The sequence below is a fragment of the Dinoponera quadriceps genome, unplaced genomic scaffold, assembly GCF_001313825.1.
Source record: "Dinoponera quadriceps isolate SergipeBrazil2010 unplaced genomic scaffold, ASM131382v1 scaffold566, whole genome shotgun sequence".
Taxonomy (NCBI): domain Eukaryota; kingdom Metazoa; phylum Arthropoda; class Insecta; order Hymenoptera; family Formicidae; genus Dinoponera; species Dinoponera quadriceps.
The window spans coordinates 159,785-178,556 of NW_014555972.1; the positions used below are offsets into that span (position 1 = coordinate 159,785).

Below are 18,772 nucleotides of genomic sequence, written 5' to 3' on the forward strand. Positions count from 1 at the left end.
TGTTCCGTCGCGTATAATTTATCGAGATGTCGTGTAGGCAGATTGTCGGTGGCGTCGTCGGAGGAATTGCTATTGGCGAGCTCGACGGATTCGGGCCGAGAGAGTCCGATTTCTCGACGTCGACGGCAATCTAATTGATCGACATGGCCGTTCTGTATCAGGTACGATGCGCCCGAGTACGAAGTGCCCAGGAACAAATCCCGATATAGGAGCCGATTCATGCGTCACCGCGACGGAGACGATTCCGACGGCGACTCCCGGTCAACGGTGAGGTTCACGTCGTCGCGGGAGGAACCGTCGGCTTTGCGGGAGCGCGTCCTGGACACGGAGGACGCCGCGCGCGGGCCCCTTTCCGGCATCTTTCGCCTCACGGACTCACCGCGGGTCATGAAGAAGCTTCAAGAGTGTGAGCGTGCCGGCAAGAGGAAGAAGGAGGAACCGGCGAGCCAGCAAACGGTGGTACAGCAGCCCCAACCGCCCAAGCCTCAGGTTAGAAATCGCGCGCTTCCGAAACAAATTCGAGAGACTCGACGTCCCGAAGCCGGAAAGCGGAGACCCACGAGCCAGCTGGGCTCGCAATTTAGACGCGACCTCGCACTTCAAGCGAATCCGATAAATCGTATCGAACCACTCCGGCTTGGGACGTCTAGTCCTCCGATTATTTAGGTGTTCAGCGGTGCGCGATACATCCTGAAGTACTCGAATTCGTGATAACGCGGAAAGGAACGCGAATATAGTTTCGGAAAAATATCCGGTTTTCTCCTATTTTTCCACGAATTTTCTCGGCTTCTGTCGTAAGGACAGAAAAATTCACCCACCGAAAAAAGAATAAGTTCCCTAAGAGCTAAAAGCCAGCTATCTATATAATATAATATAACTGAAATTTGCTTACCAAACCTAATCTTTAGCTGTGGGAGCTAATTCTTTTTTTTTCCATATACGAATATGGTCATAAAAATTGGCTCCCATAGTTACAAACTAAGTCTGGTGCCTAAACAAACGAAACTGGCAACTAAATTTCAGTTATATGATACGAATAACTAGTTTTTAACTGTAGGAATTAATTATTTTTTTTCTATGCGTGTGATTAACTAAAACTTGTCGCATATATTTTTTTTATAAAGAAGATAAGAAGTCGAAAAAATCCACGGAGAAATTGGAAAAAAACCCGGTTTTCTCGAACTTTTCCGTGGATTTCTTCGGTTTTTGTTCTGTTGTGTCAAGAGTAGAAAAATTCCTTAAGAAAAATTCACGTGTATTCGTTTAAAATCCGCAACATCAATTTTTTTTCATAAAGAAGGCGCAAGAAGCTATCCGCAAAAATATTCGCGGATAAATTGGAAGTGCCGGTTTCTCCCCGAAACTTTCAACTCGAACAACACGTATCTGTCTGCCGCGAGCGATCAATGCCGAGATCTCTATTACCGTCGATTCAATATTATCCACACATCGATCCGTATAATATTGAAAAGCGGAGAAAAGTTGAACTAACTGCCGCGTATCCTCGGCCGGAGCCATAATTCCGTTGTTTGCATGAGTCGCATTTAACACGGTGCTTCGTTAACGAAAGTTCGAGCGTAACGTAATCGCTGTACTTTTGGTAAGTACATTTTCAGCATATCTCTTTACTCATAATGGCAAATATTTAATTTATCTCGTCGTGCGATCACTCCGGTACGACTCGCGATTATTTTTAGATCGTGCAAATATTTGACGGCCGCGCGCCCGCGCGTGCGATTTCGTTTGTGCACGGCAAGCCCGGTCTTCGCCTGCCGGCTGAATAATACAGGCGTAACGGCGTTTCCGAATGAAAGCGTAAAATTTTACATCGGATCTCGTTAACATTTGATGAGAAAGATAATTAGTTGCACCGACGCGAGATTAATAATTTATATATCCCGCGAATCGATCCGCTATGCGCCGCTTCTGCGTTGTTAAATCAAAATTTCGCGTAATCAGACTGAAAGCATGATTCAGATACATTCGCCATATATACATACAGAATACATTTTCATGCTCGTACATGAATACCATATATAAGGGACGCCTTTCTCCTTCGTACAACTCTTTCATCCTCGGCATTTCCTCGCTCCCCGACCTGTACAAGGTCGCTCGATTCCTTATATTGAGAATATTGATCTGCTTCCTTCCGCCTTTCTCAACTCTCGTAAACGTCCGCCACTGTTGCGATAGGTTTCGCACTAAAAACGCGACTATCCCCAGGATGCAACGCCGTTATTTCGACGGTCCGTACTCAGGAGCGTGGAAGACATCGGTAAAATCATAGTAAAGGGGCAAGGGATGCCGGGAAACGCGCACGATCTCTTGCGGTCGTTGTTCTAAAACTATTAACAAGAGGATATTCGTCCATCGTCATTGCAGTGCAAAGACGAGGACTCTAAATATTTCCGCCAAATGTGCTAAATCTGAATCGATCGACGAATAATCCTCGACTTGTTCTCTCGTTGCCTTACCGACGAAAAGCTCACTTTGAACGATCCATCTGTGGCTAGATTTTTCAAGAAAATTTTCAAACTGTTTTTTCAGAAAATAGATGCACCCTCTCTTTTTTTCTGTAATAATACGATACTGATATCCTTAAAAAGACGAATCGTGAGCTTTATTCGCGAATCTCGATCGCGAGGCAATTAACGAGCAATAATTAATTCGGGACAAAATTCTATCCGGTAATTTTACGTTCAGTCGCTCAACACGGAAAATATTTGAAGGGGCTTACGGAGCTTACATTGGAAAAAAGTTTCGTAATAGTCTCGACAAATATATTTGGTCGAGTGTTTCAGTGCAATATTTGGTAATTAATTTCAAGTATGGTAATAGTCACTAACTGTTTGGTAATAAACACATAATAATTGATTGAACAAATTCTTGAAGAAGTCGAATCAATTAAATTGTTTGGTAATTAATATCAAAGAACTTTATAGTGATTATCAAATTGTTTCACAATTATCAGAACATTTGGAAAGCTGTTACCAAATTATTTGATAATTCTTAATATTGTCCACATAATGTGGTAAGTATACTAAATAATATAGTTTTATTTAACAGATTGTTTGATGATACATACGACATAAATCAATAATAGTTACCAAACCTTGGCAAAAATATCAAACTTTGCTAAGGTTATTTGTTAGTATTCACCACATTTTTGGTTATATTCACCTTACATTTAGTTGAAACTATTTCATCAAAGCATTTGGTAACTACACAATAACAAATCTTATATCGAATTTAATACATTTCGCATATCCCAAACGATTTACTAAAATTTTTGTGTTAATTTAACACAAGGTGAATATATTAAAAGATAATACAAATATTACGTCAAAAATTAACATAAAATTAATACGATAATCGACATTGAAATATAAAATATGTGTTATTTTAACACTCATATATTGTTGAATATCGATATAACAGAAACTGTTAAGATAATATGAACACAATACGTTAAATTAACACACGGATATATTAAGAATTTAACACAAAAATTCTAACAAGGACCAATTTTAACACAACTACAAAGCACAAAATGTTTTTTTTACCGTGTATGACTCGGGCTTCTGTTGGTTATTATCAGATCTTTCTTTCGGTGTACTTACACACGTAGGGTTCTCTGTAATCCTGATTCCTCGAATATTTCTTCCCACGCGGAATCTTGTCGCGGGTTAGGAAACGTTCACGAATGGAAGCCCGACACGCGATTTCATCGCTGACCCGTGCTCATCGTCCTTCTCCCTCCTCGACATTTCGCATTTTAAATGTTGATGCAGTGCGATACGCTCGAAGTTGATCGAATCGGACGGTCGCGCACGTATCGCGCCATCCCATAGGCATCAAATGCAAACGCTCACTGGCTGGCGCGAAGTATATATTTTTTTTGTTTCTCGTTGCCCGCGAAAACTGTACGTACATTCCAATACCGGCGCGGATATATCGGCGGAATTTAATCGCCGCGTCCTGCTTATCGATATGCCGCGCACGGTTGTACGTCACCGCCGCTGCATCGATGTAATGGCTAGACGTCGATGATACAGTCAATTTACGAGCCGAGTTTCGATCAATTAACGCTATGGAATCGGTCTTGCATGCAGTTTTACGAAACGCACGAAAAACGATGTCACAGCGCGTCGTAACCGGACGACACCGTCAAAAAATATCCGGGCGAGCATTACAGCAGAAAATTCGACCGTGAGCGCGACGAGTGTTTACATGTTTACATCCGCGTTTTTATATAGGAATGTCGAATCTTTTTTGCTTTTTTTAAGGAGAATACTCTCCTTTGTTTTCTTTCTAACCTCGGCGTCCTCGGAATCCCGAGTCGTACTACTCGCGAGTCTCGGCCGCGAGCTCGAGTTGACTAGAGTCCCTAGAAAGCAGAGTCTGGCCACTCTTAGATATTTTTTCATTGGTCTGATCCGTATTGCTCTCAAAATGACAGAACAAATCAAAGTGCAGAGGGATCGCTTATTTGTTCAAAATAAAGTAAATTATTAATATGTTTATAATACGTTTGTTAATATTATAACAGATATTTTTAATTTTATATGAATGATACTCATTACATTGAATATATATAAACTTGAGTCATAACATGTGTGTACTTGAGTCATAACATGTGTGTACATTTTTCTAGAAACAAGCTAGTTTGTGTTAATCTGTTTAATATTAATTAAAAACCTATCCAGACAAACATATATAATCGCATGTTGCATGTACGTAAGGAAACGAATTTATAACATTTAAATGAAATGCACATGCAAAAACACAGTTGTGCGATGTAATTTATTAAACATATGCTATTTAAAAGCAGATTACATCGTCATTGTTTTACTACTAAAAAGGCATGGTTTTACTTTTAAAAAGGCACCTTTAAATAAAGTTTATTTTAATAATACTTTCATAATTAATTTTATAAATATCGTTTACATTATGGTAAGGTTAGAGAGTAAATAACTTATATGCATATTTGACTTTCTTCAAGAATATAGTATCAAATAGTTCCGTACTTGACATTTATCAAGATAATTAAACACCTTGCCATTTATTGTTTATTACTAACACCATTCACGTCTTTTATTACAACAGAAGCTTTTTAACTGGTGTCTAAACTAGACATTCGATATTTCGAAATATATATTACCTTCACCACTCATATACGCTATTCTGAGGGCAGTGGCCAGATTCGGTTTTCTAGAGGGACTCTAGAATTGACGGGCGCCCGTTAATTAATTAATTAAGAATACGACTCGATTGGACGCAAATTTGACGTGAATTTGACGACATCGTATTTGTTTTTGACAGTGATACACCTCCGCACTTTCGCGCAAGGAATCCCTTATTATGGCGGGAGAAATAAACGGATGGGATCGCACTCACCATGCTGCGTGACGGGCCGGTGCCGACGAACGAAATATATTCGATAAACGCGCATCCCATTGTTCGGATGTTTGCGGCTGGTGTTTAGTAAAGAGAGACGAAAGCGAGAAAGCTCAATGAACGTACAAAATACATGCATACAGTATCGGCCTCCTACGCGAGGAGGGGATCGTATCTTCCAATAGCCTACGACGACCTGTCGCCGAGTATTACGCGAAAACCGCGAAAACGCTCGACGGAACATTATGTGAATTTTGCGTAGCGTTAATTTTCTATGACAATTTCCCAGTAGATAGCTAACAATGTGTAGATAATACGTGTGTACATAGGATGTAGATAATAGCGAGAGAAGATAATGTATCTATCTATCAATCTATCTATTTATCCAATTATATAAAAGTTCGCCTGCTCTCAGACATTGTATTTTGTATGAAGCGCTGCGAATGGAATAACAATACACGGTTTTGCACTTTTCGTCGGGTTTCGTCATTACACCATCCACTTGATCCCGTATCACGCGTACCTGCTTGCGACGCGCGCTGCGCCGTTTCGTGTCGATCGCGCTACAGGTTACGCGTCGTAATGTGCATTTAAATGCACCTGCGACCTTGTCACAGGTCGCGATAAATCGCGCGCGCTCTCGATTGTAAACCTCGCACGCTCGGGGGCGATGAAAGAAATCGTCGTCGTCGGGTCTTGCGCGCGCGCGCGAAGGAAGACTCTCGGCGCGCATAATTCGCGCGAAGTTGGGCGACGAAACAGGGCGGGATTCGCGGCATTCGTCGTGACTAATTGTTTTTTAACGCGCAGGTGCAAGTGAGAAAGGTACCGAGCGCGATGGCGAGACAAACCAGCGAGGACGACGAGATCTCGAGGATCAAGAAGCAGAACAAGAACGCCGCGGCGGCCACCCACACCGACACGGTGGAGGAGAGACAGCCGACGGCGCCTGCTCCTCCGGTTCATCCGCCACCGAGGGAACTCCCGGAGCGGGAGGTCGAGGAACCGGTCAGGCGGCCGGCTATCGCCAGGTAAACGCGCGAGATCGCGATCACGAAGTTGACCGTACAAAAGTTCAGCCGAACGCGTCGATCTGCTTGAGACTCTCTTCGACGGCGAGCGAGTTCGTTTGTGTCGGACTCAAAGCGGATAATTAACAAATTAAAAGAATAATAATAACATTTTTTTAATTTATGATAAAGCATCTTTTGATTAAAAATGTAGGCGCAGTACTTATGAAAATACAAAAGAAGAGTATCCGATCGCCGTTACCGTTATATTAAAAAATTGCGTTATAAAATTAATAATAAAATACAGTAATAACATTGATACTAAAATTAAAAAATAGATAAAAACAAACAATAAATTAGTAGATACAAGCAATACATAAAAAAAGAAAAAAGTACATATATAATATGAAATAAATTAGTAAGTCGAGTTAAAGATGGCAGTAAGTGAGTTTTTAATGTTTGAAGACGCTCCATTAAAAAAAATCCACCTCAGAGATGAATATTCATTGGATAAGACACACAGTCTACCGCTAAATTTACCGTAGGAAGTCCTATGGCATTCCACATCAAACACTAGAGGATACCTAAAATATCTTCAAGAAACATTAAGTCGTTTCAGGACACCCGGACAATCCATAAAATAATTGAAAAGTTTAAAAGTGGAAAGTAGGTCAACATTAATTCTTCCAATTAATAGAGAGTACAAGTTTTGACCATATAAAAGAGATTGATAATTATGACAAGTAATAGGATTGGCTTATCCATTTGGGAAGCAGCCAATCTCAAAAATTGATGTTCAATACGCTCAATCAGGTTGAGATGAATTTCATAACATTGAGACCATATTACAAAACAATATTCAGTACCGAAGCGAACCAGAACAACACACAATGATCCAAGAGTATCCACAATTTTAAAATGCTCGATAGAATTAGAAAATTTAAAAGGATCACGTGGGAAGAATAAAAGGAAAGAGAAGCGTTACGTCCAAAAAACCATATCGCGAGATCGACCGATAATCGAGCGGGCTTCTGCCGGAAGACGGAATGGCAAACATTTCACCGGATTAATCCACCAAGGCGATGCGCTGGCGTAACCGTCGACTCCGTCCACCGGCGTCGCAACGTCGAAACCGCGCTCGAGAGGTGAACGCGACGCCGGGTCGGGGAATCCCAAATGAAAACATCCTTACTCGGCTGCCTTAACAACCGCGGAGTGCGATGATAAACTCGCGCGTCCTCCCAAAAGGGACGAAAGACCGACCGGGGCATGTTTGTTCACGCGGATATTAATCACGTCAGTGGTAACCGCGAGATTTGCAATCGCCAGCTAGTCAGCCGGCCGGCAGGCGTTCGTTCGTTCGCCTGGGCCGGAGCTAGTGTCGGACTTAGTGTCGGAGTTCATAGGCAACGTCGTTGTTAAACAGCGCGAGCAAGTAACTTCACGTTGAGTTGTGTTATTAACGCGGTTGTTTGAAATATCGTTGCTCGCAGGAGAACTTCGGCGGAAACTCATGCTCCCCCCGCGGCCAGGAGCGCCTCGTCGGACTCGAGCACCGGCTCCGAGAGTTCGACCGGATCGGGCATCCGCAACACGGGCGCGCCCTTTACGGCCGAGGAGATGAAGCAGAAGTACCTGTCGAGGGCGCCGCCGACCAACACTACCACCACCCTGTCGACCGGGCCGTCTGTCACCTCCACGACCGGCAGGGAGTCGAACATCAGCGCGGCGACGACCAGGCCGTTTCAGAGTCGTTTTTTAGGCGCAGGTAAGAAGTTTGTCTTATTATCTGTGCTAATCTCGGTAGATTTGGCTGACAAACGACGACTCGAATGTAAGATTGCGCGAGAGGCTTCGTGATTTGGCCAGGAACAGTAGATTAGGATACTGATAAATCAATACAATTAATATTTCGACTTCGACTCACCAGGTCTTCGTTTATTCAATGCAATCAGCAAGCGTTCTTGTCTTAATCTTCGAGTCGGTCTAAGAAACGCGAGCGAGAAAGACAGCTCTCGTTTCCACGATGGTTCACTTTACACATCTCCGCGTTTACTTAGCCACGATCACCAGCTTTTCTCTGTACTATCGGTGACAATAATAACGTAGGCTGCGTTCGGAAATACACACAGTGTGCACACACTATTAGCCGCTCGGAAACACTGAATGTGGCTCTCAGTGTGCGTTCATGTGAGATTTCCGGAAACGTACAATCACATAGAGTGCCATCAAACCACTCGACGAACAGGGGGTGTCGATGTGAATCGGTGTGTTACTGTCTACTTACCTGTGTCATAACCTCCTCATTGTTGTTAATCTTGTCATAACAGAAGAAAGAAACAATGTATAATAATATTACATTGATAGAAGTACATGTGTTTAATTTGGATTGGAATTTTTCAAACGTTCCCTTGGGGTAGTCCGGGAACGCTAAACACCCAAGGGTACACAGTACCCCCGTTACTTTCCCACTGAAATCACGAAAACACATTGAGAGAGATATTTCTGAACACAGCCATATCACGATCCTAACACGTGGTATATCTAGACAAAATATTATTTGGCGGGCCGTGTCATATTTTTATTTTCGAAACTCGCTTATACGAGAATATCGTGAGAGGAGAATTGTGGAGGATAGTGATGCGAATTCCATTTTTGATAATCTCGATCTCTTCATCCGACGAAATGAAAAATTCGAGATTTACTTCGCTGACGTGGTATTTCAAACGAGACACTTATGCGCGAGTCCTCACGGAGGAAATAATTCCATTGGTGTAACTGAATTTTCCGTTGTCCGGGGACCAAACGAAACTCGATTGTAGGGACAGAAAGATTCATGCAGAAGGAGGTTTCCGCTCAGTCAATTGCTCGCAGTTAACCGAGTTTTAATACGGCTGAACGTTCATACTGTTCTCAGTCGCGGTGGTAAAAGTATCATTTCTCGTCGCCGAGTTTTCATTTGATCCCTATTTAGTTGCAGGAAACTGAATTTCCTTTCCGTGCTGTTATAAATTCAAAGTTAAATAATACCTGTCTGTCTTCATTGAAATTACTCGACTTGTTAATTTACTTAATTTTACGAAAGTTTAACGATAAAACGCTTCCTTTTATATTCCCGATTTCACGTCGATTAATTCTTTTTTCCACCGAGAAATCTCGAGTTTTTGGAGACTGCAAAAGAGAAGATAATAACGATTTAAGTAATTGATAGCGGAACAATGCGGAGCGAAGTGTGTGCAACGTCTGAAAGGATTGTGTGCCGAATTCGTCTTCGTGTACACGTCACAGAGAATTAGGAGGAACAATACAACCGGATAGTAATCGAGGGTTTGACCCTTTTATAGCAGACGAAACTGGGAGCTCTATCCACGGCACGTCCCAATTTCCGGTTGTACTCCTATTACCTATTATTTACACGAAGGGAAACGAAAGCGCGTTTCTGCTCGTTTCTCGCACGCCAATTTTGTCTAGGCTCCATTGTACTTCTCAGCACCCTATCGAGCGCCTCGCGGTAATTGAATGTACGGACAAATTTGCGTTTAATCTTTCGCTCTCGGAGAGTTCGGGTGTCTTTATCTGCACGGGAAACACTTTTCCTCGAAAACGCGAAATAGCAATGTCCCAGCTACGGGTGTGTTTAGCGTAACATTCGACGTTAAATAACGAATAACACATGATGTTACCTCAGCATTAAGATTGCGAGTGTCACTCTCAGGGTTAATATATATATATATATTAACCCTGAGAGTGACACTCGCAATCTTAATGCTGAGGTAACATCATGTGTTATTCGTTATTTAACGTCGAATGTTACGCTAAACACACCCGTAGCTGGGACATTGCTATTTCGCGTTTTCGAGGAANCGATATTCCCGTTTCGTCGAACACTCTTTTTACGGGCGGGACAATATTCGAGAAGAAATAAAACCCGAGGGAAGCGCGTGTACGAACATGAAGTGGAAGTAACGGACATCGCGCCCGGCGTAAAAGGTGTTTCACATCCGATCGTGAATCTCCGCGTACCTGCTGCGGCTACGAGCCACGAGTTCGCGAACACATGCGCGCTTGCTAATCCCGTATGCGAAGGGTGCGCGTAAAATGCAGCTGCACATAGCGGTTACAGTCGTGTTACACAGCGTTGCAATTCGCAACGGCGCATAAACGGGGCGACACCCGGGTGTGCGAGCGAGCCTCTCTCGCTTCGCGCGCGCGAGAAAGGCGATACTTCAGATTCGAAGGCTGAAATTCGCGCCGGCGAGAGCGGCGCGACACGGTAATTGCATTACGCATTCAGCGCTCTTAGTTAAGCGCGCTGTCGGTCCGCTTTTCCGACGTTCCGGCTCCACGTCACATCCCGCGCCCACGTGTTAAGTCGGAGGCGACGTGTTTCGCCTACGTCGAGACACGCGGACGTGGCGATATTCGCTCACGTCGGGACCGCTGTCAGCCAGTCGATATGATCGGCTCGTTTTTGCATCGTATTTCCGTCAACCGCGATCACGTAGGCGGCATTAGCCCACCCACACTCCCCCTGCACCTGGAATCTACGCAAATGCGCGTGACGCGACAGGTACGCCTGCCTCTCGCCGTTTCTTCCTCGTTAAACCTAAACGCGATATTTTGGCGAAACGTATCGTGATCTCGGCGAAAGACGAGGGGGAGACATTTTTCCGGGAATTCTTCCCCTTAAATATATCATCAACGATGCCAAATACACCGTTGATTGTGACGTCATGAGAGTAGAACGTTCAGTGTGATTTTACATATCATTTTTCCGATTCGCCAAGTTTAAACTCAAAATATCGCGCGTTACTGAAGCTGACGTCGAAATTCGTCTATTTTCAGGTAATCGTGCGGCCCCACCACCACCAATCCAAACGCCACGAGAAGAGCCGGCCCCGAAGAAGAAGGAGGAAGAGGAGGACGATGACGAAGAGACGAGCAGCTCGTCCGAGGAGACGGAGTCGGATACCGAGGAGTCGGAAACGGACGTTCATCCGCCCAACGCTGTTCCGTCCTCAACCTCCAGCGTTCCACAGGATCGTCAGAGGAATGAATCCGCCATGGCCCGCACTGACATAGGACCTCTGCTCGCTCGTAGCGCCGAGGCTAGGAGGGGAAGTAAAGAGGATTCGCCTTCCACCAGGCAAGTATCTCTGGTTTATCGAGACGTCGTCAGACGATGGACACGGAAGTCCGTCGTTTCTCTTGCAGTCCTCTTCGTCTCTCTGTTCCTCCTTCTCCTCTTAACTCATTCGCTGCGTACGACCGATATATCCGTCGCTGAAAAGTGACTTCTCAATCAGCCATAGTTATGCGAGAAAGATCCAATCCACATGGTGCACGTTTCGAGAAAAATAAAGACGAAAATTTGATATGATTTAAAAAGTACAAATAACACTGAGGTTCTTCGTAATCGTAATCAAGAAGTCGGGCATAGTTCACTTTCCGACAAGCTTAACCCTTAAAAAAATAGGTAAAAAGAAACAACTGGTAAAAATGGCACGACCAGTAGAAAATGAAAACCGTTTTTAATTAATTTTATACGTCTGTGAAACTTGAATCGTTTTGTTTTATGTAGAAAGACGTACCCGTCGGTAATAAAATCTTAAAAATTATAATTTTGTGGGCCGAATCTTGCATAACTACGGCCAATTGGATACGTCATGTGTATACGTCGTGGAAAATCGTTCGCCATTTGCAGACTCTGTATACGAACTGCAGCTTGTTCGAATTTTTCGGTTAGAATTTTCTTTTATCGCTCCGCTTCAATATCATACAATTGAATACCGTGCCGCGCACGGCGTGCACTTTTAGCTGGAGCGCGCCGCAGCGAAAGGGTTAAAGTACCTATCTCGTAGATCGACGGTAGTTTTTTCTTCGAATACGTTCGGTAAGGACGCTCTCGAGTAACCGACATTGGGAAAAGTATCGTTCGATATGAATTGGCAATATCGCGTTTTCGCTGCGAGGAATTACCGCCGAGTTTTCGGCCCGAGCCTCCCTCGTGCTATTCCCCGCGTGTTTACTCGCGCTCGTTACGAGCGTCGGTACCGCCGGCGCCAGTCACGCATCCCGGCGCTCCTCCGCCGCATCCGGGAGTTGCCGCGCACACTCGCGCTGAATTTCGAAGCGAACTCTCCCCGACGCTCCCGCAATCTCCCGTTACAGACTGAGGGTGGGTTAAAGAAACGAGGAACGGTCGGGGGAGACAGAAAGAGAAAGAGAGAGAGAGGGGGGAGGTAGAGGAAGGGGAAAAGAGAATAGGAACAGGGAGAGAACGGAGGGGCTCCGTAAGTGCTTCCCGGCCGGGCCGCGACTCTCCGGCTTTTGTAAAAGAATCACGTGGCCTGCTCCCATCGCGCGCTACTATCAGAAACTTTCCACGTACCGCTGCGGGAACTGATTAGCCGTTCAGCCTGGCGATGAATTATAATATTAGGACGCGCGAAAGCTCGACTGCAAGGCAGCGGCCTAGCGCTCGCTCGCATTCGAGCGGCACGAGCGTGTGATCAATTTCCGCTTTGGGAAATTGAGACCGATATTTGTCTCCGTCGATTGTTAACCCTCGAATAACAAAGTTCATGCGTCACACGTATAACAAGGTCAATCGAATCCGACCGGTAGAAGCATTTTGTAGTTTTTCCAACTAATTTTGCCGACTAGGTAACACTTTTCATTCTCACAATAAGTTGGAAAATATTTAGAAGTAAATAAAATATGTCACAAAATATGTGAAATGCCTGAAATGTAGAAAACATTGCAATATTTATTTGGATGGAAATCTTTAAAAATCATCTGTGAAATATCCAACTTATTAGTTTTCTTTAAGAAAAAATGAATATATAATAAAATAATATATAATAAAGAAATAAAAAGAGGAAAAACTTTGAAAACAATTTTATTAAATAAATAAAAAAGAGAAAATTGTCCGCTTTTCCCTTTAATTAGTAAAAAAAAATTAAAACCTATTATCGTTGTTGATTTATTACAAATACTTTGCTCAAGAAAATAACAAAATAATCGAGAAAGTGACGTTAATAACAAAGTGGCCGCATTCGACCGGGAAAACGCGCCGGTAAGGGAATTAAGCTTTATACCGGGCAAGACAATGTAGTCCCACTTATTTTACACTATCAGTCGATGCGGGAAGACTGACTTGAATGAAAGATTTACGAAACCGCAACACGCTATGTTTCACCAGCGCGTCTACAGAAGCTGGAATATGGGTCCGGTCGGATCCGACCCAATCTTGTTATTCGAGGGTTAATATTTCAGATTAACATCGTAGTCTCCACTCATTCGTCCGTTCATCTTACGCATACATGGGAGCTTCAGGCGGTTCGGGCGAACGAACGTTTAATTGGACGCACCGTCGCGCTCCAAGCGAGAAATCGCAAAGGCCGTAATTGTTATTCGCGCGACGCGATCGAAAAAGAATATTCCTGATCGCGATCGAACTCGGCGGCCTTCGGAAACTCCGACCGGCTGGAAATAAAGCGAGATCACGGGAGCTCACTAATCGCATAAGCTCGCGCCTTAATCCCGCGCCGAGAAGAGGTTCTCGAACGGTCCGGTAATACTCGGGACAACGTGAGACACACACGTGTGTCACGATCGCGCGCGTCTCCGAATAGAAAAGGAATGAAAGTCAGAGAGAAAGAAACACGCGGGAAGAGAGAGGAAACGAACGGCGCGACGTCGTCGTTCGGTCGTGCGGGGAGCGTCCACGCAGAGTTGCCATAAACTGGCCTTAGCCGCATGATGGGAAGACGCACACAAGCGCGTGCCGCGTTCCCCTCATGCGGCTGAGATCAGTTTATGGCAACGCTGCGTCGTGGGCGCAATCAGGAAAAAGCAGCAAGCTCGGGCGAAGCCTCCCCCTTAGAAGTAGCAGTAGCGTAGTTCGAGAGAGTCCCGAGAGAAAGGAGAGAAAGTCCGACCGTTCACTCGTGTCCCAGGTATTCGTCGCCGAGGGGGAGCCCCGCGCATTCCGTGACGAGCCCGACGATGACGACGATGACGAGTCCGGGCGGCGGCGGCGGCGGCGGCATTGGCGGCGGCGTTGGCGTGGGCGTCGCGACGTCGACGGCCACGCCGGGCGGCTACACCAGCAGGTTCGTAGCTCAGCACGTAGCTCACGGTCAGACTCACGATCAGGCCACTTCTAATAATTCCAGTAACCCCCTCGACTGTAATCGTTTTAGGACGTTTAGTGACGGTACCGACGTAAGATCGGCCGGTCGCGTCGAGGACGATATAGTAATCGCGGCTACTACTACTACTACCACTACTATTACTGCTACTACTACCACTACCACTACTACCACTACAATCGCGGATTACGCTTTTAACGCCGACTACGGGGACGCACTGAGGCAGGTTATACCGCCACCGACGAACACTACCCCGCAAACGGACGGTATTACGGACACCGACAACAAATCGACCACCTCATCCTCCTCCCACCTCGCGATTAGCCCCGAAAGTCTCATGGAGGGTAGCCGCGGTAGTCGGGTTGCGAGCGTGGCCGAAGACGACGCGTTAGTGGACGGTCGTTCGGGGAACGATGAGGTCTCATTGGTGAGCGGTCGCGACCGGCATGAAAGCGTCGCGACCGACGACGACTCCGCGACGAGGACGCGCGACACCGTCATGCCCGAGAAGCGTGAATCCGAGGACACGCCTGTTCGGGCGCCGCTCGAGGATGATGTGAGAAATGCGAGTGTCGTCGAGCGGTCCGCGTCGGATCTCTCGAGTCTGTCCGCCGAGACGATCGACCAGAGCAGAGGCCGATCCAAGTCCAAGGACTCCCGAGGCGTGTCCGAGAGCTCGAGCTCCGTCAGCGGGCGAACAATGTCCGACAGCGAGTCGGAGAGCGATTCCGAGAGCGACTCGGAGGACGAGGAAGTGGAAGAGGACGACGAGTCTCGGGACGAGAATTGCAACTTGAAGAAAGAGAAGAAGGAGGAGCGCGGGGATTCGGACGACGCGAGCGATACGGAGAGCGAAGACTCCTCGAGCTCCTCCGACACCGACGGGGAGGCCACAGTGTTGAGCGTCAGCTCCAACACCCGCGCCGACAGCAGTCTAACGCAATCGGACGACGTGCGCTACGAGAGGGACCTGAAGCGCCGCAGCGCCTCGATAATCGACGAGAGGAGTATCGAGGAGATGTTCGACGACAATGGCTGGGTGATCACCGAGCAGGATCTGCAGGCCGACGTGCGAACGGTGTCGGGCTTCGGATCCGCGAGCGATCCCATCGATCGGCCGGCCGATCAACGACAGACTGAAGACACCGCCGGCGACGAGCCCAGCGATGCAGCTGGGACTCGTCCGGAGGACGAACTCATTCCTAAAATCGCTGAGAGCGGTCTCGACGTCAAGATCGCTCCCTCGAGCGAACAACGAGCACCCGAGGAGACACTTCTGCCGAGGAGCCGCGTATACAGGCAAAGCAGCCTCGGCAAGAACGGCTGGCTGGTGTCCGACGAATCCGAGAGCGAGTCTGACCGTGCGACCTCGCCGACTGAAGCCCCCTCCGATGTCGTCGACGCTAAGATCGGAGGTGTCGCGGGGCCGATTGAGGGCGAAGTGGTTCGAGAAACCGGAGGGGGCAACATCGATGACAACGGGTGGGTGATTCTCGAAGGTGGAAACGACGAAGACGACGAGGATGACGATGAGGACGACGACGTAGTCGGCGAAGACGCGGGGGACCGCAGCGCGGAGAGCACTACGAGCGCGACTCGTTCCCAAACGACCGACCTCGTAACGAAAAGTAACATCGAGAACGGCGCGTTACTCGCGAACGCTACCCAGTCGAAGGGCACTGAGTCGCCCGGCGAGCACGAGGGAACGCCCGGTACCAATATCAGTATACCGATGCAAATGGTAACCACCGTCTTCTGTGTGTCCGTACTGTGTTACAGCGTTCTAATGAACCTCATCCTGTAATTCGTCGAAATCTCTCTCCGCAGACACACGTACCGCGGGTCCTACCTACCTTCCTCCTGTTGTCCTTTACACTCTCTCTATCATATTATTTGTCTCTCCATCTCTCTCTCTCTCTCTCTCTATCTCGCGTTGTCTCGGTTGTCGGTGTTAACGACTGTGGACCTTTACACGAGCACAGACACTGTAACGAGGACTGCCTCGCTGCGAGAGTGACGACGCAGCGGTCTTCCAGTGGAACGCTCGATCCAATATTTGCTCCTTTCGAGAAGCTGGCGCGAAGAGACATCAATTTTATTCGTTATTCTGCGAACCGGAACTCGTCGGATTGTGACTTTACGCCGAACGTAACTTTCGCGTAGACTTTCAATCCACGGATCGCAAGGTGTCCGCGATCCAGCACCGAGTTTAGTTTCTCACAAATTTTGGGGATTGTCCGATCCTCTACGGAATGAGATGAAAATTTTCAGATCGAGCTTTCCCATTTCTCTCTGCCGATTGATCCGCGCGCGGCATTGATTAAATCGCGTTCTCGAATTCCGGTTAATGTTAATTAATTTTAATCGGATTCCAATTAATTTCCCAAAATTAAACATTCCGGTACCAGGGAATCACGAATCGGTATAACATCGATTATGTAATACGAGAGCATAGCGCGCGGAAATTTCGGTAACGCAGATAACGGTTACGACAGGACAAGAGAGAGAAGAGCATGTGTAGGACCGACGCGTGAACGATTAACGGAGAACGTTTATGAACGTGTAGCTATCTATCTATACGCTGTATATCGTGAATATATTGCATTTTATACATTGTGATATAGTCGTATGTGCGACCCGTGCGCCGCACATCGTTCCTACGTTGATCCGCGACGCGTGTAAAACCCCGCATTGCTCAAATACGTGGCTTCGTGTTTCACATGTACGCAACATATATCGTCGTCGTGTCCGACAGCGAAGCACTTTTGAGATTCGCGCTTTCTGAGCTTTCAAGCCGTCCCCGTTCCGTTTCGAAGGAGCCAGTGAGAAACGGTTGTCGGCGGCAGCCGCACGTGGCCAGGTGTCGTCGCCACGTGGGTTGCCCGCCGTCGTACGCGCGCCGCATTCTCGTCTCGTAACTTTTTTTTATTTTCTTTCTCGCGCTTTCTTTCTCTCTCTCTCCTTCTTTCTCTCTTTATCGTTCTCTCTCTCTCTCTCTCTCTCTCTCCTTAGAGAATAGGCTTGCGTCAGTTTGTTGGTGTGGTAAATAAACTGCATTTCTTTGTGATAACTCGTATTATTTATTTCCCTGTCAACCGTCCTCTCAGTATCGGCGTGATAACAAAGTGTCGGATCCCGCCTGCAAATTCTGTTCGTTCTCTCGTCCTCTTTTCACTTTTTTTTCTCTCTTTTTTTTTTACTCTTATTGTTCACCCATCTTCGTCACACCTTCTCTGTCGCCCAGAAAGCGATCTTCCCGATTTCCCCAGATTTTCGTATAATTTTCCCGACTTTACGTACCTCGGTCTCCTTGTCCACGCGTGTAACCATTGTCGGAAGCGTTGCAACGAAAACGAAATACGATATGTATACGAGGAAGAATGCATATTTATTTATTGCACACTAACAACAAACGATACACGTTCGCGATTCGCGTCATCAAGAGAGAGAGAGAGAAAGATCGGCGCCGACGTCGTTGAGGGATGACGATGAGGCAGATGTGGATGCGGCTATCCAGTTCGTACGTGCGTTTCGGAGGGTGCTCTCTCTTTCTCTCTCTTTGTCTCTCTTTCTCTCTCTTTCTCTCTCTCTCTCTCTCTCCCTCTCTCAATTCTTAGACTATTCCTCGGAGCAAGTATCGAGATCGGGCGAGACACTGTTTCGTTAAAGACGCCGAAGTACTCGCGGCGTTGTTCGCGCAGAGAGTTTTAATTGCACCACGACACCGGTTGCCGATTGTTGCACACCTCAAGATACACGCACTCGCTCTCTCGATCCCCCGGCTATGTTATCTCGAGGAGAGACAATCAGATCTGTGTGCGTGTGCGGGGATGGTAGTGGGACACTTCGGCTCTGCAAGTAGGTACAACACGAGACTACGGGACATAAATTCGAGGACTACTGCACCTCCTGAGACGGCAGATTCGCGCTCGCGCGAGCGGCAAATTATTGTTCGCAAAGTTCGCGACGAGCTGAGCGAACTCCGCAGCGAAGTCTGCGTCTTACGATAACCTGTGATTAACCCGTCTCTCATCGCGCGTTTGTAAATGACATTTGCGTATTTTAGCGAAATGCATAATACGCACGAGAACGAAGTATCATAAACAATTCGAAGTTTTACCTCTCTCTCTCTCTCTGTCTCTCTCTCTCTCTCTCTCTTTCTCTCTCTCTCTCGTTGCACAATTTATTCATTGTTCTGTAATGGATACC

At 46.4% G+C, this 18,772-nt stretch overlaps 1 protein-coding gene across 7 annotated transcripts in view; it reads left to right on the forward strand.

Moving 5' to 3' along the window:
- Positions 1 to 18,772, forward strand: part of LOC106746194 (serine-rich adhesin for platelets) — an 84,533-nt gene that overhangs the window by 51,044 nt on the left and 14,717 nt on the right. For all 7 annotated transcript variants that reach the window (XM_014622492.1, XM_014622489.1, XM_014622486.1 and 4 more), the window contains 6 exons: positions 162 to 489; positions 6,208 to 6,428; positions 7,901 to 8,175; positions 11,253 to 11,553; positions 14,369 to 14,524; positions 14,615 to 16,304. In XM_014622492.1, the coding sequence (XP_014477978.1) occupies positions 162 to 489; positions 6,208 to 6,428; positions 7,901 to 8,175; positions 11,253 to 11,553; positions 14,369 to 14,524; positions 14,615 to 16,304 (2,971 nt within the window). The remainder of the gene's footprint in view (positions 1 to 161; positions 490 to 6,207; positions 6,429 to 7,900; positions 8,176 to 11,252; positions 11,554 to 14,368; positions 14,525 to 14,614; positions 16,305 to 18,772) is intronic.